We start from the raw sequence: 22,683 nt of genomic DNA on the forward strand, positions 1-22,683 counted from the left end.
TCCGACTCTTTGCAACCCCATGGACTGTAGCCTGCCAGGCTTCTCTGTCCATGGGATTTTCCAGGCAAGAACACTGGAGTAGGTTGCCATTACCTTCTCCAAGGAATCTTCCCCACCCAGGGATCGAACCTGGGTCTCCCACATTGCAGGCAGACTCTTTTACCATCTGAGACACCAGAGTCCATCCCAACTGAAGCCTCTGGCCATTTTAGCTAATGGTTTGCCTAAAGGTCCATGAGGTCAGTTTAAATGCCTGTCATAGAACTTCCTAGAGGGGGAAGACGAGGGACTATAGATGCTCAGGATTCAACTACAGGAATGAGTCTATTTTCTCCCAATGGAACTTGCTATTATGCATGTTTACTGGCTGCTGAGTGATTCATGCTGTGTTGGGGGAAGATGTGCTCAAATGAAATGTGTTGCTTCTATGTAAAGTAGCTTATTTCTTCCAGGATACTCCGACCCACTGATGCAACCCTGCAGAACAATGCAAATTCTGCTATGTGTGTGTGCGTGTGTGTGTGTGTTTGGGGATGAGAGAAAGACAAGAGTGCACATAAGAGATGCATATTTCTAGGTCATGGAGCATGCCTTCACACTTCCCTCCTCTGACCTTTATGCCAGAAGCATAAGAATGACCCATTGTCCACTGGCCCTGGAGCTTGGTTGTTCCTAATCTCTGGACGCTCAGTGGCTGAGCTGGCCTTCTGCCTGGCCAGTTGGCAGCTGTCAGGGTAGCCCCATGTATCCCAAATTTGTTCCCGCGTGGCTTCTTCCTGCCTGATCCCTCATCCTCTGGCATGGCATTTTCTCCATGACAGTCTGCCCCTGAACTGCCCTCGCTGCTGCTTTGGTAAAGGCTTGCAACGAAAGAGTAACAGCCACTGGCGAATCCAGTTTGTGCAAGCAGCATCAGCAATGGATGAGACCTCCCCTAGACTGGAAGAAGACTGGAAAAAAGGACTTCAGCGAGAAGCGAGCTGGCAGGTAAGTGATGTGCTCAGCTCCAGACAGCTCCAGATCACTCTCTCATCTCTTTCAGCCCAAGTCTGGGTAATTCACATCAGTCTGTTTGCACAAATGCATTGTCTCTAGGCATATCTTTTTGGGAAAAGTCATCATTAGTTTCCATTTCTTTGTAAACCATGCACATAAGATTCCAAATGAATTTCCTGTAGATTCTTGAGCAAGCTAATAGAGTTTTACAAATCTATAGATGTTGCTAAATTTATACTTTCTTAATAAAGGCCCTTGAATTAACAAGTTGCAGGTGTATATCAAAGAAAGCATGAAGATTTGGTTTGTGTGAGTACAAGTTCATTGCAATATAAAAATTTAATACAACACCTGTCACCACACTTACTTTATAGTGTTATAGTAGCTTGGAATAAGGGGCTTGGTTTTAACCTATTTTAATGAGGTGGCCATTCTTTTAATGTGGCTTGTGTGCCTTTCTTATTTATGCTGAACTCATAATAGGTAGAAGCTCTGTGGTATGCAGAAAGTTCAAGCTAAAGGATTCATTTTGGTGTAGAGGCAGTTTTCATTAAAATATGCAAAGCAGTAATGTTTATACGTTACAATACCTATTTCAAATTAGCAAAATTATATGCTCCTGTCTCGTAAGCTGCCAACTGAAATCCCTTCCTAAATCCTGTTGAATGGCTTTGATTACTCTTCTTCACATTACACATTACACACCTCTAATGCATATTTTTACGCATCCACTCCATTGCCATTTAATTAGACAACAATATTGAAGAGCGATGCCAGAGCTTTTTTTTCTAATGCTGCTGCCTTATGGAAAAAGAACACTTCCGTGCATGAAGCATTTCTTATGGGTGGTGTTGAATAAAGTGCAACTGTGATTTTCCATTTTGTCTGTAGCAGACAGTTTCTTACAAAAGTGGTGATTCAGGACGAGTTGATTCTCAACATCAATTTTTAAAAATAATTCTCCCTTTTTATAAAACGAGAAAATTTTCCTAAGAGTCTCCTTTGCAATAGAAATTTCTGTGAAACGTAGTACTGATATTGACAGGTATGTTCTGTTCTAAGCTATGTGATGTTCAGGAAGGAGCTTCAGAAAAAAACCTCCTCCAGACTGTCATGAAATTGGAGTCCTTCCACTTTGAGTGGGTGCGTTATTTAGGAAGCAGGAAGGCATACAAATAAATCTTTGTGTGCTACTTTGAGAATGTCACATGGTTGGTCCCCAGGGGGTCTAAAGAGATATTCAGATATTTTATGGTATGTTGATGTGACTTTTGGATTTTTGTCTTTTGTTTATGTGCTTTCCTTTAAAGAGCTGGCATCTTCTAGTCTTCAGAGGGGGATGAAGGGAAGAAGCATGTGAGGAGATGACTCAGAGATCTCTGTGGACAAAATATTTAAACTAGGAACATGAAATCCAAATGTTTATGTAAGAAAGCATGTGTCCTATCAATGGTCCTATCCCATGGACCTTTAGCTTAGTCAAAGGCAGATGACGAAAATGTTCTCTATGCTTATTACCTACAAAGATGTGATCCTGTACAAGTTGACCAATGTCATTTCCACTATGGTAACCGAAGTTCTCTCTATAGATATTGGAGGTCATGCTTATCGGAAGGGCATCCTAGGCTTCCTTTGGCCTCTCTGTCTCTTGACCATGCATGGCATTGTATATTGTGGTGCATCAGCCCCTGCTTCACTGCTTCTGGAGCTCTACCCACAGTGAGGTCTGCCTGCTGCCCACATTGTCCAGCCATCTGTATTGCCATGCTGGGTCCCCAAGCATGGAGTCTCCCCACTTCAGCTAACACTCAAGCTGTCCCTAAAGGAGGAAATGGAATCAAATGGCATCAAATGGCATTAGATGTAAGACTTTCATCCTGAGAGTGACTTCTTTTGGCCATTCATGGTAGTGATGGAGTTGAAGACATTTTACAAATTGTAATTGATCCTGAAGCTTCAGTTTAGCTTTAATTCTGCATTTCTTATTGAAACGGATTCAGTACTTTTTTACCTAACTGTTATTTACCAATCACAGTGCCAGGTATGTGTGTGTGTACTCTTTCCTAAGGAACCTAGCCGGTAGATATAATTACCCTCCTTTTACAGACGAAGAAATTAAGGCTTAAGGAGGTTACATGACCTGTCCAAAGCCATCTAGTATTCAAGTCCAGTCCTGTTTGACTCAAGTGCCTGTGCTCTTTCCACTGTGCTGTGCCATCTGAATTGAATTTTATCTCATTTTTTATCTCATGGAATAATAGCTTATGAGCAGCTGTGACGTGGGCAGGCAGGAAGAAAGAGGAAGGAAGGGAAAAAGCATGACAATCTTCTAATGGAATAATCAGTCTCTGAATCATTAAGACTTTAATAAAATGTTTTCAATAGTTTATTTTTTTAACCCTTACTTTCTACCAGGCCCTAAGCTATGTTTCTAATTCTGACAAGTATGTTAACAGACAGATATTACTTATTCCTATTACACAGATGGGGAAAATGAGGCTCAGCAGAGTTAGGGAACATGCTAAGGGTTGCAGAGCTACTTGAGATGATGAAAAGGGATGTGATCCAAGTTGGACTGGCCCCAAAGCCTGGATTCTTGTTAAGGCTGCCTCTCAGAATGTATTTCCAAATTATACTTTGATCAAAAATATTTTACTATCTCATCTCTCAGTGACGTGATGGGATTTGGTCCTTGAGAAGTCCCCTGATGGCTTTTTTTTTTTTTAAATAAATTAAGAGTTGGGCAAAAATGCCTTGCTCACTCAGTTATTCAGAATGTATTTTAATTGGATGCTTTTTGCCTTAAATAAACCACCTTATCCACAAACTTGAAAATGAACTAGATGCAACTGCTCAAATCAACTGTAAATCTAAAGATCCGTTTAAGCCTATAACCTGTACTGGAATACCAAGAGCAGCTTTGCCAGAGTCATGACTCCTGACGCTTAAAGCCCACTTCAACTCTGGGAGAAGTTGTGAAATGAGGTGGTGGGGGCTTAGTTCATCAGGTAACCATCGGATGATTGGCAGATTTACTTAAGCATCTTTGCTTCTTCAGTTGTGAACCAAGGCATTACAATTGAGTGGGGCATTGTAGAGAGGATGTGAGGAGGTACAGATGCTTATTTGCTGGATAATAGTCAGTTGAAAGATACTATGAACACGTGTACACCCGTGGTGGATTCATATTGATGTATGGCAAAACCAATACAATATTGTAAAGTAATTAGCCTCCAATCAAAATAAATAAATTTAAAAAAATTAAAAAAAAAGAAAGATACTATGGAGGGACAAATGGCTCATTTCTCATGATAGTGTTTTCTCTTGGGGTGGTCCCCTTTAAAACAACCAGTGTAATAGTGGTCTGGCAGTGAACTCCTCTCTCAGTGTTGTCCACCAAGGTCTCCTCAACAGGAGGACAACTTCCTCAAGGACAGAGAGGCATGTTGCTTGTGTCTGTGCCTCTGCCTTCAGCACTAAGCCTGGCACACACTCAGCCCTGATGATGTTCCCCTAACCGAAGGGAACTGCAAATTTGATTCAGAAGAAAGCTAAAATGTAATGTGGCCCAAAGGCCCTGATTTTACACATGAAGAACCAAAGCTGAGGAAGGCTGACTGCCCTGAGTTCTACTGCTGGTTATTAAGGAGCAAGGATGGTGATCTCTTTGTTTAGCTTTCTTCCTTTTTCCTGGATGACTTTTCTATAAATTTCCAATGCCTCACCTTTGCCCTATGTAGAACTGGAATAGAATATATTATCTGTGTCTGTTTAGATACCTGTATTTATCATGGTAGCTCTATCTGACAGGAGCAGTGGTATAAAGGTTAAGAACATGGGATCTAGACCCAGACGTCTGGATTCTAACCTCGGTGTCATCAATTTCTAACTGTGCCACACTGGTAGTGTTTCTAACCTCTCTATGCCTTAGTTTCCTCACCTATAAAATAGAGATAATTATCCCAGCTACCTTATAAGAATGTTGTGACTATTAAATGAGTCCATTTATGAAAAGTCCTTAGAATAATTATTTTTATTTTTTCTTTTATTTATTTTTTAATATAAATTTATTTATTTTAATTGGAGGCTAATTACTTTACAGTATTGTATTGGTTTTGTCATATATCAACATGAATCCACCACAGGTGTACACGTGTTCCCCATCTTGAACCCCCCTCCCACCTCCCTCCCTGTACCATTCCCCTGGGTCATCCCAGTGCACCAGCCCTGAGCATCCTGTATCATGCATCGAACCTCGACTGGAGATTCATTTCACATATGATATTATACATGTTTCAATGCCATTCTCCCAAATCATCCCACCCTCACCCTCTCCCAGTTCAGTTCAGTTCAGTCACTCAGTCGTGTCCGACTCTTTGCGACCCCATGAATCGCAGCACGCTAGGCCTCCCTGTCCATCACCAACTCCCGGAGTTCACTCAGACTCACGTCCATTGAGTCAGTGATGCCATCCAGCCATCTCATCCTCTGTCGTCCCCTTCTCTTCCCACCCCTAATCCCTCCCAGCATCAGAGTCCTTTCCAATGAGTCAACTCTTCGCATGAGGTGGCCAAAGTACTGGAGTTTCAGCTTTAGCATCATTCCTTCCAAAGAACACCCAGGGCTGATCTCCTTCAGAATGAACTGGTTGGATGTCCTTGCAGTCCAAGGGACTCTCAAGAGTCTTCTCCAACACCACGGTTCAAAAGCATCAATTCTTTGGTGCTCAGCTTTCTTCACAGTCCAACCCTCACATCCATACATGACCACAGGAAAAACCATAGCCTTGACTAGACGGACCTTTGTTGGCAAAGTAATGTCTCTGCTTTTGAATATGCTATCTAGGTTGGTCATAACTTTCCTTCCAAGGAGTAAGCGTCTTTTAATTTCATGGCTGCAGTCACCATCTGCAGTGATTTTGGAGCCCCAAAAAATAAAGTCTGACATTGTTTCCCCATCTATTTCCCATGAAGTGATGGGACCAGATGCCATGATCTTCGTTTTCTGAATATTGAGCTTTAAACCAACTTTTTCACTCTACTCTTTCATCAAGAGGCTTTTTAGGTCCTCTTCACTTTCTGCCATAAGGGTGGTGTCATCTGCATATCTGAGGTTACTGATATTTCTCCCGGCAATCTTGATTCCAGCTTGTGCTTCTTCCAGCCCAGCATTTCTCATGATGTATTCTGCATATAAGTTAAATAAGCAGGGTGACAATATACAGCCTTTTTTTTTTTATATTTTTTATTTGTGACCTCTATGTATTAGAACATGTATTTCTATTGGTTTTGTTATTTATACCTAACAAGTTGACCACAATGTTAAAAATGTCATCATATTTAGCATACTAGATACCAGTGCTGGTGTAGTTAAACGAAAATTAAATTTGATCACTGAAAAATCAGTGCAAAGCTTTGTTTCAAAGATGACAATGTGAAATAAGCCTTGGAAACTTATTTTTTTTTTCTCCCAAATATTCCCACCCTCTCCCTCTCCCACAGAGTCCATAAGACTGTTCTATACATCAGTATATACATATACAGCCTTGACGTATTCCGTTTCCTATTTGGAACCAGTCTGTTGTTCCATGTCCAGTTCTAACTGTTGCTTCCTGATCTGCATATAGGTTTCTCAAGAGGCACAGAGTCCAGAAGACTGTTCTATACATCTGTGTCTCTTCTGCTGTCTTGCATACAGGGTTATCGTTACCATCTTTCTAAATTCCATATATATGCAGTAGTATACTATATTGGTGTTTTTCTTTCTGGCTTACTTCACTCTGTATAATAGGCTCCAGTTTCATCCACCTCATTAGAACTGATTCAAATGTATTCTTTTTAATGGCTGAGTAATACTCCATTGTGTATATGTACCACAGCTTTCTTATCCATTCGTCTGCTATTTAGTGCCCCATAGTGTGTGCTATGGGGCTTCCCTGGTGGCTTAATAGTAAAGAATCCACCAGCAATGCAGTAGCCACAGGAGACACGGGTTCGATCCCTGGGTCAGGAGGATCCCCTGGAGGAGGGCATGGCAATCCACTCCAGAATTCTTGTCTGAGAATCTCCATGGACAGAGGAGCCTGGCAGGCTACAAAGGTCACAAAGAGTTGGGCGTGACTGAAGTGACAGCCTGCACGCCCACATGCACACACATGGTATGTGCTGTATGTGTTAGGTGCTCTCTATCATCTATTTAATGAGATCAACCATTCAAAGTTCTCTGAACAGGTACTGTGTATAAAGCACATCTACACTTAAGTGAGTCAGACAGTGTCTGGAGACATTGCCTTTGAACTTGAGGTCATGGTGGAAAGAGCACAGCAGGTTGTTATGATTTGAGAAGAGCCAAAAAATGCTGTGTGTGTCACAGAAGCACTCAGGAGTGGTTTCCAGTGTCTAAGGGGACCCACAGAGGCAGTGATGCTGGCACTAATTAAACAAAGAGAAGGACGTAAGCCAGACAAAGAACTTGGAAGAGTATTAAGGCCAAAGGAGAACTTATCAGAGGCAGGAGGAGCCAGTTGTCTTTTGGTGCTGGCCTTTCAAGGTGAGGCAGGAGTCATGCGGGTGAGTCTGAAGGTGAGAAAGTTCCTGCGTGGTCAGACCAAACATCTTCAGACAGCAGTGGAGAGTCATCGAAGGGCTTTAAACAGAGGCATGAGATAGGGCTCAATAATTTTTTAGAGACATATCATTCTAGCTTCAATGCGGAAGATAAATTAGACTGTAACAAGATTGGAGGCCAGAAAACCAGTTCAGAAGCTGTTTCACCACTTTAATTGAGGATTGGTAGGACCGTGGAAATAAGATGGAGATGGAAGGGCAGATTTGGAAATATCTAGAAGAAGTGGGCCCCTGGATTTGGTGATTGATTCAGGGGATGGGTGTGTGAAGAGTAAAATGAATCTGCAGGGTGGCTAAGTGGATATAAGTGACATCATCTGAACAGAGACTGCCAGAAAAGAAGATGGTCTGTGGGCTCAGGATGGGGTGGATAATAACTAACACAATACTGGAGGAGAGTTATAAAAAATATGAATAATATAGTATTTTATACTAGAAAGATGAACAAAACCCCATGAGGACTCAGAAAATTTGGAAAGGTAATAGTATCAAAATACTAAACAATGACCAAGAGCTTACTTTGTGCCAAGAATTGTTTTAAAAATTTGTCGTTTATTAACTCATAGAATCTTCACCATCATGGTATTAGAGATATGAGTTGTATCTTCGTTGTGCAGATGAGGAAGTGTCGGAGAGGTTAAGATCACTTAGCTAGTCCATGGAACCTAGGCCAAAGCAGCCTGGATCCAGAGCTTGGAAGCTCCTTAGGATTGTGTCTATTTGCATGAAGCTAGGGGGCCATGGAGCTAGGCCTTCCCAGGTGGTGCCAGTGGTAAAGAACCCACCTGCCAATACAGGAGATGTAAGAGACACAAGTTCCATCCCTAGGTCTGGAAGATCCCCTGGAAGAGGAAATGGCAACCCACTCCAGTAATCTTGCCTGGAGAATCCCATGGACAGAGGAGTCTGGTGGGCTACAGTCCATGTGGTTGCCAAGAGTTGGACATGACTGAAGCGGCTTGGCACAACACAGAGGCCCAGGGATGAGTTCACAGAGAAGATGACACTGGAGCCAGCTTTTTAAGAAGGAACGCAAGCAGGGAAACCTTGAGTTAGAATCTGGGCTTTACTGATTTACTGATGATGGTTATGCTCTACTTGGGGCAGAGAGAACAGATTCTTGTATGAGTTCAATGGGTCTCCTAAGGCTGACAGACTGAGTTTCTCAAGGTGAGATAGGCTCCCCAAAGAGGCTGCATGTGATGAAGGCGGCCTCTAGTAAGGCTGCCTCAGTGCTGAGCGGCCATGATGTGTGAGAGAGAGTGGACCGGGAAACTAGAGGGCCTGATGGGGAAAAGGCTACTAGACTTAGATGTGTGACCTCAGGCAAGTTCCTGTTCTCTCCAAATGGTTTCTTGTTACTCTCTACCTTTCCTTCCGATACCATTTCCATTTTGTATTTCAGTTTCCATGTGGAAATGAAAAAGAAGTATGTATGAGGTTGTCTCCTGCTCTCAGGAAAGGATTCATTTCTTCATGTTTGGTACACCTTGCATTGGAATTGATGGAAGAGTGGTTCATATTTTGAGTTTACTCAATATTTAGAGAATTCTGTTTTAAGATACTAATGTCACCTATCAAATGAGCAAATTGTGATGATGGGGTAAAGTCAGCACCTGAGGGTATAGACTGACCAGTTCTACCTTTATGTCAAGGGTATGATGGACCTACCCTGGAGAAGGAAATGGCAACCCACTCCGGTATTCTTGCCTGGGAAAATCCCATGCACGGAGGAACCTGGTGGGTTACAGTCTGTGGGGTCGCAAAGAGTTGGACACGACTAAGCAATTAAGCACACAGCACATGATGGACCTAGCAAGAAATGGCATGAATGTAGAAACTGTAAGAGTGTAGGTTTCTCAGAAAACAAGTTCCTTTTTTCTTCCCTTGTTAGATTTCTGGCACAGTGGTATGTTTGAGAAGACCCCTTTTTTGCTGGTTATAACTTTTTGTTGCTTTTCAAATTATTTGGGACTCATTCATTCATTTGGTCCAGGAACGTACAGTGTTTGATGTATTTCTTGGATTCAAATGTCATCGATTTATAAGGCTTAAAGAGACCTTGGGATGACATGTCATTGTTTGTTTTCACCCCCATGTTCTTCACTCTGAGCAGAAGCAAGTCCAAAAAGCTGAAAACAGATGACCTTCTATAGCTGCTCTCCATAACTCATCCCTGGGTCTAACAAATGATTCTTGGGTTAAGGAAATTCTTCCTTGTGGTGGATTTAAACCTTACGTACCCGCTGCAGCTCAGGACCAGTCCTGCTCCTTCCTCCTCCCTGGAGGTGGAGAAAAACAACTCAGTCACTGTCCTCAGGAATCAGCCTTTCTGGCCTTGAGGATCATTATGAAAGCAGCCTTCAGCTTCTACTTCTCATGGCTAAGCACCTTAAATCCCTTAGGCATAATTCTTCATTTCCATCTTCTTGAGTCTCTCTGAAGCTTCTCCAGATCTGCTCATTACCTTAACTTCTGTAGTCTAGAACTTTTCAAGAGGATCTAGCCAGGGCTAACCAGTAGTGGCCATCTGCTCATTTATTTAATCAGCGAATGCACATTTATTGAGCTCCAGGGGTTTTAAATACTAGACCCCTGGGCAACGTCCTGAGGTGGCAAAAATAAGTAAAAACAGCCTAACGCAACACTAAGAGGTTGGCTCATATCATGGATCACTGCTTACCAGCTGTATGACCTTGAACACATTACTTAACCTCTCTGTCTCAGTTCCTTCCTGGGCAAAATGAGATAATGATAATATCTATCTCATTGGGTTGTTGTGAGGATTAAATGGATAAATACATGTAATGCACTTAGAATAGTGGTCACTGCCTAGTTCTGGTCATGTAACTCTTTGCTAAAGAAAATAATAATGAAATAAGATGTAGATCCTGCCCCCTAATTGTACCCACTTTACTCAGAAGGATGAACAAATAAATAAACAGTTAATGACAGTTCAGTGCATTCCGTGCTCTGATAGCAGTCTGAGCATGTGGGATGGAAGTTCAGAGAAGCAAGAGGAATCATGTCCCAGGGCATCAGGAATGACTTCATGGTTCACAGGAAGTGGACTGTTGGATGCACGTCTTAAATTCACATATCGTTGATGTGAAAGGCAGGGAGAAACCTTGGACGGACATTTTCTTGTTCATTTTTATTGTACAGATGATGGAGTTGCCTCAGAGTAAGGGCTTTCTAGGTGGTGAGGAGGGTGAAAATGTATCCTAGTCATAGGGAAGCTTGTGAATAAAGAACTAGAAGAACAGGCATTTGGCGTGTGTTGGGAAGATGGCAGGTGGCTTGTTGTGTCAGGGGGTGTTATGAGCACTGAGGCTGGAGGAGGCCTTAGGTTGTGAATGGAGCCATTTCCTTAACCTAATCCATGCTTATGGGGATTTTATTTAAAAAGTCACAGCATTTGAGATCTCTCTTCTAGGAGTTTTCTTACTCTGTCTTGGGTCGAGTTATGCATCAATCCCTGGAGGCCAGAATCTGAATCCTATTCATTTTCCTGTTTCTCTCAGGGCTTAGCACAGTACCAGGCATGAGGCAGGCTTAAGTCATGTGTACTGAAATCAACTTTGCTGTGTATAGCAAGTGCCCTCATCTGCTTGTTCTAGGACAGCCAATTGTGCTTATGCATGGATGAACCCATGCTAATAAATGAATCCAGGGATTTTACAGTTTTCAAATTTGACTCAATTTTGAGCACCTCTTGGGAAGGGAACAGTTTTGTGTAAAACCCATAGAACCAAGGTGAGAAACAAATTCTCCCTGTGGAGTTTCTGCCTTTTACATTTGACTTCCTGTGTTCCTGTGTGCTGTATTCATGGCTGATTATTCTGATGGGGACCCAGCGAACACTGAGTTTAGGATTTAAGACTTAGACTCTTCCCATTTGGAACTCTTTCATGAGCATTGGCTCACATCGCTCCCAATCCATGCTGACACTGGCTACAGAAAACTCGAGATGTGAAGGGCAGATCTTAAAAGAAGGCAGCTCTGGACTCTCTAAAGAGACAAATACATTTTACATCAAGTTCCCTGGTTTAAAAAAAAAAAAATGTCAAAAGAAGTGGGAAATACTCAAGTTGTAGCAGCTGGGTGAATGCAGTGATTCTCTCACTTAGGGCACAAAAGCTGCAATTTTCTATCTAATTCACTCCTCAATCATTCCATGGCCCCTGTCTCAAGCTCAATTTAAGCTCAGTCCCCAGTACACAGAGCCACTGCACAGTATATAAAGAAATGACTGGCCAAAGGGAATGAGGGGAAGACGGTGCCATGTGGTGACCAAAGCTTGAGTTAAAGTAGTTCTGGGGTCACACAGCATCTTTCCCCAGCACCTCTCACAGAGTCCGTGTAAAATAGGTCATTTCTTCTTTAGCCTTTAAATGGTAATTATCTCCGCCTGATAGGCTAATCTGCTTGGACATAGCCTGATGCTGCTGTTCAGATCCTCACCACGTATATTGGGGAAACAGACAAATTTACTGGAGACTTGAGAGGGTAGTGCCTGGATGGAAAGTTTGCTGCCTCCCGGGCTTTGAATTGAAATGGAACTGGGCTGGTGCTCTGCAGAACTCTATTACTGCTGATGAGTGTTTGTCTTTTTCAGAGGAGCTCGGGTGAGCAATAAATATGACTGCTCTATAGGGAGCGCGTCCTGGAAACTGTTGGATCTTTCTTTACACATGTCAAGCGTGTTTCAGTTTTCAGAAGCACATATCCATTTATACTGCATTTTCAATCTCATAGAAGCTCTATGAAGGAAATGGCAACCGTGTTATTATTACCAGTCATCAAATGCATAAACTGAGGGCTGATGGGTTAAAAGCCTTGCCCAGCAGGGCCAGGACAAGGACTTGAGTCTGAAGGGCAGTGCTGTGCTTATGCAGGCAGATCCCTCTTTCTCTCTGTTCACTAGTCAAGAGTGAATTTTTGAGAAGCTTGTAAAAAAATTGTGTTCTTTAATGAATACTTAATTAGCCTCAATTGGTTGTTCTCTTCCTTGAAAAGGGTGATATTTAAAGCTAAAAACTTTTCTGTAGTCATTTCTGAGAAAGCACGCCCCTCCCCAAGCCTAACAATGAAAATGTCTGGTGAAAAAGCAAGATATTCATATTTCTCCATGCTATGCCTCACGCTTCAGGCAATGGCTTCTTGCAATGGTGAGAGTCCAGACACAGTCAATAATCCGGGGATGTGCTGCAGAAATACATAATTTTTTGTAGCACTGTAAAGACTTTTGAGTATTGCTGGATTCTTTTTTTCTTTCCTTTCACATTGGAAAAGAAAGTCCACTGTCTCCCGCATCCCAGCTTCTTGCCAACATATGACTTGAATAGCATCAGTTCAATTTAGTCGCTCAGTTGTGTCCAGCTGTTTGCGACCCCATGGACTGCAGCACGCCAGGCTTCCCTGTCCATCACCAATTCCCAAAGCTTACTCAAACTCATGTCCATCGAGTCAGTGATGCCATCCAACCATCTCATCCTCTGTCATCCCCTTCTCCTCCTGCCTTCAGTCTTTCCCAGCATCGGGGTCTTTTCTAATGAATCAGTTCTTTGCATCAGGTGGCCAAATATTGGAGTTTCAGTTTCAGCATCAGTCCTTTGAATGAATATTCAGGACTAATTTCCTTTAGGATTGACTGGTTGAATCTCTTTGCAGTCCAAGGGACTCTCAAGAGTCTTTTCCAACGCCACAATTCAAAAGCATCAGTTCTTCAGTGCTCAGCTTTCTTTAGAGTCCAACTCTCACATCCATACATGACTACTGGAAAAACCACAGCTTTGACTAGACTAGACTTTGAATAACATGAATCACCTCAATCCCACCTTTTGCGTGAATCAAAGTTTCAGTGACACAAAGAGTTGAGCTGTTGAGACCAGATGTTTTCTTTAGAAATTTTTGGAAACTGAAATGGCCAAGAGGTCACAGAGTATAGCTTTTGTTATTTTTGTGGGAATAACAGTAAACTCTTAGATGCATTGGTCTTTGAAATATACTGTTTTCGATAGTAATTGGTTTTGGGGTTCACACCTAACTTGAGGAACTATGGTTGCCCATTTCTTGCATTGTTACTGTACTTTTTACATCTGTTTCATCTGCCTATAATAAACCCACTCCTCTGTCCCAACTCCTTTCTCAACCAAAAATTTTTCAAAAAATCTCCTAGTCATCCTTAAAAACTCCTATCACCAACTAATATTTGAAGTTCTGGACTGTAATATTAGTTGTATTGTAAGCATAAGTTCTGAAGTCAAACCAATGTAAAGCTAAATTATGTTTTGCCATTGACTAGTTGAATAACCTTGGATATATTTCTGCCTTAAAGTTTTAAAAATTACCTTTAAAATGAGATTACAGTAGTAACTTTATTCTAAGATGATTATGAAGATTAAAGGAAATAATATACTCAAATCCTTTGGCAAAGTGACAGGCATGTAGAAAACACTCAGTAAAAGCCAGCAATTATTATTCCCATTGTAAAGGGTTTCCATTAAGACCATGGTTATGACAATGCTGTTCACAATCCCATTTCTGCCAGCTTACTCATACACAGGACAGAAATCAGACATAGAAAAAAAGAGACAAAAAAGTATATGATCAGGTAAAATTAATATCTATATAGTGAAGCAAAGTATTTGGCAAAACTGAAAAATTGTTTTAGAAAATTAGAGTTGAGTTAGTTGATTCAACAGAAAATAATGTGCAAAAATTAATAGCTTTCTGGTGTACTTCCAATAACCAGTTGGAAAATATGAAGATTAAAATCATTCAAAATAGCACTAAAATGTAAACTAAAAATAAATTCATTTAGTAATAACACAGATTCTGTATGAAGCAAACAGTACAACTTTAGTAGAGGCATAAAAGAAGACTTGGATAAATGGAAAAGGAATCGTTTTCTTAGAAAAGAAGAGCAAATACTGTCAAGGTGTTAGCTCTTACCAAATGAATGTACATATTTAATGTAATTCTAGTCAAAATCATTTTACTGCTGTTGTTTTCTGGAAACTTGACCAAGTATTCTAACGTTAATTTTGAATAGTAAATAGAATGAAAGAGCTAAAAAATATTTTAAAAGAAGATCAGTAAAGCAGGCTTTTCTCAGGTAGATATTGTAATGTACTGTAAAGTTATGGTAATTAAAACTTTTGGATGTTCCGGAGTAAGAATAAATAGACCAATCAGGTTGAAATAGACTAGAAACAAGACTCTGGTAGAAATAAGTGTTTAGTATATAGATGTGGTCAAGGCTAGATTACGTAGTAGTTGGAGAACTGACAATTCTGTAAGAACTGGTGTTGAACCACCTGGTTAACTGAAAGGAGAAAAGACTACAAATTAAATTCCAGGGAGAAAGAATAAAATGTAAAAAATTCAAAAGAAGTAAAAGGAGAAAATATAGGATAATGTTTATCAGATCCTGGAACAATAAGGATTTCTAGGCATAAAAGAAAAGAGTGATCATTTTGATTATGTAAAAATTTAAAAATTCTCTATGTTGGAAATATAATAAAAACCCAACAAATTATAAAATGGGAAAATATTTTTTAATGACTCTGGTCTAAATGGCTTGATATATTTAAGAAATTAAGAGATTATAAGTAAGAACCTAATATTCCACTTGAAAGGAGTTTCATCCATGAACAATTAACAAGAGCTATATGTTACCAATAAATACATGAAAAATTGTAATCACATTTGCCAGGAGAGAAATTAAAATTACAATAGAATGAGAGACAACTGTAACGATTTTGAGAAGCTATTACGTTGGTGACACTATTGAGGATGGAATGCATCCCATGTAACTAGTCTCTGCCTTTGGGGGAGAGTGTGAATTATTGTCACTTTCCTGGAAATTAGCTATATAATATAATAAATAACATATAACCAATAGCTTAAAAATTTTCAAAAACTTAATACTATTCTAGAAATAGATTTTAAGGAATTTACTATAAAGGTAAAACTTCATATAAAAAGATGTTTATTTTGATATTATTTATAATAAGTTTGGCTCATTTAAATTTTCAGTTATAGGTTGATTGTAAAACACACTATGATGCAGTCATTAAATATTGTTTTCTATATTTATTGTAGGGGGAAGTGCTTTTGATAGAATATTAGATGAAAACCTTAAATAATATACTTTAGATTAAATAAGGTAATTGACACAACAAAAGACAATAAAGACAAAAAGATTTAAACCCTAAAGGACAAAGAGAATGAAAGAGGAGATGACGTTGGTGAAGAAATGTCTACTGGATTTTGAAAGCTTGAAAGAAAATAAACGAAAAGTATCTGACTTGGCACAGCATTAAGATAATAGTGAGATTTAAGCTTTTGGGAGAGAATCAACAAAAAGCAGGCTGTTAGGCGCTGCCAAATTTTGGAAATGCTCAGAAACTGGATGTGTGGGTATCTTAGAAGGTGAGGGTGAGGAGTAGAATAGAAAATACACGAACAGGTTGAAGATGATAAGGAAAAAGCAAAGAGACCAGATCCCTTCTCTTACTCAGTGAGGGGAGAAAACAGTGTTCATCCTAACAGAGTTGAGCAAAGATCTGGGTTTGAGGGCAGTTGGGCACTGTGGACAGACAGGTAATGAATAATATGAAAATAAGAAGGTTTCAGGTGAAAGTCTGCATACAGAACAGTGAGACAACAGTTTTCTGTCTTCTCTTCCAAAGTGTTGGTGGCTTGTTTTATTCTCTGATGGAGAGGAAAGAGAAGGATTCCTTCCTGGAAAAACTGACCAGTCCAACAGAAAATATATCCTGTGAAAAGGTCAACTCTCCTCCATGGCACGCTGCAGTAAAGCCCACTACCTATGACTCTTTTCCAGTCAACCTTGGATGTTTTTCTCTTGAATGACCAGACATTCCAGCATGAAAAAGACAGGCTAAAACAGAAACAGATAAACAAAAATAACTGAAGCAAATGGAGGCAGTGCAGGCCAGAGGAAAATATTTTAAACAATCTGTATTTCGAGAGGTAAGATAATGTATTGTATTCAAAACATAAGAACAGGCCACTATGGAAAGGAACATTCAGAAAACCAGAATAAGCTCTTAGAAATAAAAATATGAATGCAGAAATTAAACAATTTAATTGGAAGAAGAATTAGAAAACACATTTGAAAAAAAATCTCTGACAAATTATGTTAAAATAAAAAGACAAAAAGAATGAAAATAAGAAAGAAGAAAAACAAGAAAATTTGATGAACAGCTCAGGAAGCCTAAAATCCAGAGGAGATTCTGAAAGTGATACCAGATAAAATGCAGGGAAAGAAGTAGGCTAAGTAGTATAAGAGAATCCTCTTGAACTGAAAGACTTCAGTTTATAAATATAAGTATCCATTTACTTAATGCCAGAATAACAGATCACACACACACACACACACCCTTAGACACATCACTGAGAAATTTCAGAACATTTGGAATAAAGAAAATTTACTAAATGATTTCAGGAAAAAAAGCAACAGGTTACATACAATTGAAAATCACATTGAAAATTACCTCTTGAAGTTAGATGAGAACAGAGGATGATATTCAAAATTTTAACTGATTTTCAACCTAGAGGTCCATACTTTGCTATTGCCCCTTATTGTTACAGGAGTAAAATTGGAGGCATCTTATAGGATTACATAATATAGTGAATGTAAAAGTTATTCAAATAAGATTTTTTCAGACTATTTTCTCAGAAAGCTACTAAAGGATGTGCACCATAATAAACAAGAAGGTGAATCAAGAAGGAAGAAAATATGGGATCCAAGAAATAAGAGAGACAAAGGATATTCCTAGGATGATGGCAGAAGGTAACTCTAGGGTGTCAGCTATGCTGAATGCCTGAAGAGAAGCTGGTCCAGATCAGAGCAAAAGGATTAAGGACTCCTGGAGGGATGCCTTCTGGAAAAAAATGGAACTGAACATCTGTCTAATGTGAATATATTGAACACACTAAGAAGTTTTATTTTATTTTATTTTTAGCTCTGACAGAGAGTTTGTCATTGGATCAGAAAAATAAAAAGGAAAGGTTAAAATGTAGACAACTATTAATTCCAGGGGAGAAAAAAGTAGGTAAGAAGGAAAATTTAATTATGAGACACTATATAGCTCAGCAGTGAACAAAACAAATAGTTCTTAATAATATAACATGAAGATTATTTGTTTTGCAAAATTATGACATGACTATGGGGCTTCACAGATGGCACTAGTGGTAAAGAACCCACCTGCCAATGCAGGAGACATAAGAGACATGGATTCTATCCCTGGGTTGGGAAGATCCCCTGGAAGAGGAATTGGCAGCCCACTCCAATATTCTTGCCTGCAGAATCCCATGGACAGAGGAGCCTGGCGGACTACAGTCCATAGGATCTCAAAGAACTGGACACGACTGAAGCGACTTAGTATATATTTATGAATTTAGGAAGATGGTGTATTTCTGTCTCACTTGAGCCTCCCATTGGCTTCTGGGGCTTGAAGGAAAGGAACAGGATGCTTAGAGCTCCCCTAGGTATCTCTGGAGCAAAAAGGTGGAGTCTGTGAAGAGAACCAGGAGGATCTTCCTTCTCTCTGCCTTTAGAGAAAGCACCCTGCCACACTGGGGAAGTGAAAGCTACCCACTCACTGTCCTCTATTTATGCTAGTGGTTCAAAAAAAAAAAAAAAAAACAAACCTAAACATAATCATTTTGCAGAGTTGGTGCAGGAAGCACTTGGTCAGGCAAACGCTTCAGGGCCAAAGCATCCAATTATTTGCATCTCACTGCACTGGGCAAATCTTACTCAGCCAGTGGGAGAGATCACAGAGAGAATACTTTATTCAGAATTTCAGAGAAGTCTATGAAGAAGTGAAAGGGCAAGGCTGATTTCACAGTAGAAAGATTAGGGCATGAAAAAGGTAAGAAAAAGAGCATGTTGGAGAATAGACTTCTATGGAGACGGAAGAGATAAGGAACTTGGAGGAAAGGCAACTTAGGTAAAACTAGGCTCATGTGTGTGGTAGTTTACATTTAATTCTCACAGCAAGTGTGCAGATATAATTATGTAACAGTTTCCATTCTCAGATGGGGAAGTGGAGGATGGGAATGTTGGTTCTTTGAAGGGCACCCAAGCTCACAGAGGTCTTCTCAGATTTCTCATTTTCCTTCATCATATGAAAGAAATGATAGTTTCTTTCTAGGTATTTTACGGTTTATGGAAATGCTATTTTCTGGGGTGCTTCCTTCCCAGTGTTCGCTGTGCCAATCCCCTATTCCTTCTGGTGAGGACTTGCTTTTACAGGACCTTCTACACGGGCAAGGAGGAGGATCTGAGCATCCAGTCTGCATGCTATTTCCACGTCTGCCTTTGGGTGAGGGTCTGGACACCCACCAATATCCAACAAGGGGTCCAAAGACATCCCACCTCTTCCTTGCCCTCTCTCCTCCTCCCCAACACACTCACTACCACAGACTGAGGCCCAGAGTTAATCAGTGATTCCTCCGGATTGCCTGCATAGGGGAGAGGCCAAGTTTAATGCTGGCCAGTTGCATTAAATAGTCCAAATAGTGGTTCTACTTCTTAGAAGCTGTGAGACAATTTCCTAACCTCTTGTGCTAACTTCCCATGTTTCACCGTCTGTAAAATGACGATAATAACAGTAACCACTTCATAGGGCTGCCGTGAGGATTAGATAAGAAATTACATCATCATCATCTCACTACCACCCCCCAAAGAGCTGCACATAAAAGATGCTCAGAGCAGGTGGCTCTTTTCATCTGAGACTGGTTTTAGCTCTTTAAAGTTTGGATTTGCAGAAATAGGGGTGAGTTGAGGGAAGAGTCAGGGTTCAAGAGAAGGAAAAGCAGAAATAACACTTTTTATGAGCATAAGCTCCCTACTATGCTTGATGTTTCTCCACATTCCAGGCACTTCTCTCATATGTCAAAACACACACACGCACACATACCACTCCATTTTTATTATGCATAAAGTCCACTGATCATCAGAATGCTCTGAAAACTCTCTCAGAAAACCTAAAAGTTTTCTGGATCACCTTTCTGTATTTAGTGAAGGAAGATACCAGGGAGCATTTTGAGACATCTAAGCCTCCATGCTATCCTGGAAGTTTTTGTTGATACATCTCTTTAGTGCAGTTTTAGTTAGACTTCAATTTGTGACTAAATGCAGGTTAGTCATTTGTGACTCTGAGTCATTGTGACTCTAAGGAACTTCTACCCAAAGACTTTCCTTTAGCAAGTCTCTTGCCCAGCAGTCCCCGTGCACTTGCATTGTGCCAATATTTCCACCTGGTTTTGTCTCTCTGGCACTTGTGGGCCTTTCTAGGAGTTACTGAATTGCTGAGCACCTCTGAGCAAGGCTGAGTCACCCTCAGCCCTTTAATATACTAGAAACTTTCAGACCGTCGTGGTCTACAATGTTGAGTCTGGTTGGGGTTGCCTGGAGAAGTTTTTGTGTGCACTTCAAGAAGGATGGCTTAGGAATCTTTGATCACTGGGGGCACAGGGCCTGTAGATTCCCACTGAAGGGATGATAATACACTGGGGAAAATGGTTAGGCCATTAAGAATCACGTTTTTCTTTTTGAGGGTGTGTTTGAATTTCTAACTTTCAGATTTATAAGAGCCAGTAATTATATCACCAATTAAATGAGTGAAAAAATCTATAAAACTAAAACACTATTCCTGTTGAAAAATATATGTACATAAAATTAGAGCAATTCACAAATGCAGAATTCTAATGTTATATTAGATGGTTGCAACTGCAAAGCCTGCTTTCATATTTCCATTACAGCTCTGTTTTCTTTCAATTTGAGGAAATGTTTCTCTTAACAAAAAACTCTAATACTTTATTTTAGCCTGAAGGGATAAATCTAATTCAAGATCTGTTTTAAATTATTTTTTTTAAGGTTTTGAAGAAATAAAATATTTTTATCTTAATCTCATTAATTTTTTTGTTGTTCTGGGAAGACTCAAACATAAATGAACTTTAAAAGTTGAAACTTTCCACCTGCCTTGTTTCCAGGAAGAAGATTGTTCTTGAAATGTGAATTTTTCAAAGGGAAAAATGTGAGCGTTGAGTGGAGGCCTAAGTATAGAATCTGGCTTTGGAAGGGACTTTAGGGTCATTTAACCCCACTTAGTCCTCTCAAGGACCCTTGGGAAATGGGTATAAAATCCACCTGCATGTCTAAAATTCAATAGTATGTCTAGCTCCATCCATCAAAGTATGAATTATAAGTAATCTAAAGTCCTTTCTTATTGTGATTGTTGTTCAGTCACTAAGTCTTGTCCAATTTTTTGCGACCCCATTGACTGCAGCATGCCAGCCTCCTCTGTACATCGAGTTTCCTCAAACTCATGTCCATTGAATCAGTGATGCCATCCAACCATCTCATCCTCTGTTCTCCTCTTGCCCTCAGTTTTTGCCAGCATCAGGGTCTTTTCCCATGAGTCAGCTCTTCGCAACAGGTGACCAAAGTATTGGAGCTTCAGCTTCATCATCAGTCCTTCCAATGTATATTCAGGGTTGATTTCCTTTAGGATTGACTGGTTTGATCTCCTTGCTTTCTAAGGGACTCTCAAGAGTCTTCTCCAGCACCACATTCAAAAGCATCAATTATCCAGTTCTCAGCCTTCTTTATGGTTCAACTCTCACATCCATACATGACTACTAGAAAAAACCATAGGTTTGACTATATGGACCATTGTCAGCGAAGTGATGTCTCTGCTTTTTAAAACACTGTCTAGGTTTGACACAGCTATTTTTCCAAGGAGCAAGCATCTTTTAATTCTGGGGCTGCAGTCACTGTCCGCATTGATTTTGGAGCCCAAGAAAGTGAAATCTGACACTGTTCCCACATTGTTCCCATCTATTTGCCCTAAAGTGATAGGGCCAGATGCCACGATCTTAGTTTTTTGACTGTTGAGTTTTAAGCCAGCTTTTTCACTCTCCTCTTTCACCTTCATCAAGAGGCTCTTTAGTTTCTCTTCACTTTCTGCCATTAAAGTGGTATCATCTGCATATCTGAGGCTATTGATATTTCTCCCAGAAATCTTGATTCCATCTTGTGATTCATCTAGCCCAGCATTTTGCATGATGTACTCTGCATACAAGTTAAAGAAGCAGGGTGACAGTATACAGCCTTGACGTACTCCTTTCCCTATTTTGAACCAGTCCATTGTTCCATGGCCGGTTCTAACTGTTGCTTCTTGGCCTGCATACAGATTTCTCAGGAGGCAGATGAGATGGCCTGCTATTACCATCTCTTTAAGAATATTATACAGTTTTTTGTGATCCACACAGTCAAAGACTTTAGCATGATCAATGAAGCAGAAGTAGATATTTTTTTGGAATTCCCTTGCTTTTTCTATGATCCAGTGTATGTTGGCAATCTGATCTCTGAAAGTTCTTTCTAGCCTTAATTGAAAATTTTAAAAATCAAAATAGTATGTGTGTATATTTAAAAAAAATATATTGGATATTTCAGAAGGACTCACAATGAAAAAATAATTGGTCCACCTCTTTCCACTTTGAGCCCTATTCCTTAGTGGCAAATACTATTACCCCTTGCTGCTTCTCAGACTTGAACAAAACAAAAACAAATACTCTGATTCAAATTGCCATTTAATATTTCAAATTCTTATATAATTCTAAACAATGAGTTAGAACCAATGGGTGAGTTATTGTTCTAGAATTAGGAACTATGAAAATGAAAAAGCTCCTCATGATGTAAATGAATTCACTTACACCTGAAGACAACAACGTCTAGAGTGACTTGTCCTCTGATTAGTTCAAGGTCAAACATTTAGTTTATGACACTCTATGAAATAAAACTTGGGTCTGATGCCCTTTCCCCTCTACTAGACTGTTTCTCCTGATGCGTTTTCACACAATTCAGTTATATCCTGAGTAGTGCTGTGGTAAACTAGGTCTCTTCTTTAAACAGTGAGACTGTTTTAAAATGCTCGTTAATGTGAGTGCAGTGGGAGTGCTGCCGTTTTTATTTAGAGACTAATGTAAATTATAACGTCTGGCTTCCCAGGTGCTT

The 22,683-nt window shown here is 40.0% G+C and overlaps 1 protein-coding gene across 8 annotated transcripts in view; it reads left to right on the forward strand.

The window, feature by feature from the left end:
* PPARGC1A (PPARG coactivator 1 alpha) overlaps nucleotides 1–22,683 on the forward strand; it is a 716,069-nt gene that overhangs the window by 387,160 nt on the left and 306,226 nt on the right. For 4 of the 8 annotated variants that reach the window (XM_086406254.1, XM_086406256.1, XM_086406255.1 and 1 more), the window contains one exon: nucleotides 822–987. The exons of the other annotated variants lie outside the window; for them this stretch is intronic. In XM_086406254.1, the coding sequence (XP_086262380.1) occupies nucleotides 822–987 (166 nt within the window). The remainder of the gene's footprint in view (nucleotides 1–821; nucleotides 988–22,683) is intronic. 8 annotated transcript variants of the gene reach the window in all.

This window comes from Bos grunniens, chromosome 6 (assembly GCF_055505025.1).
Source record: "Bos grunniens cultivar Pamir isolate PY7600 chromosome 6, Bosgru_T2T1.0, whole genome shotgun sequence".
In the NCBI taxonomy this organism is placed as follows: domain Eukaryota; kingdom Metazoa; phylum Chordata; class Mammalia; order Artiodactyla; family Bovidae; genus Bos; species Bos grunniens.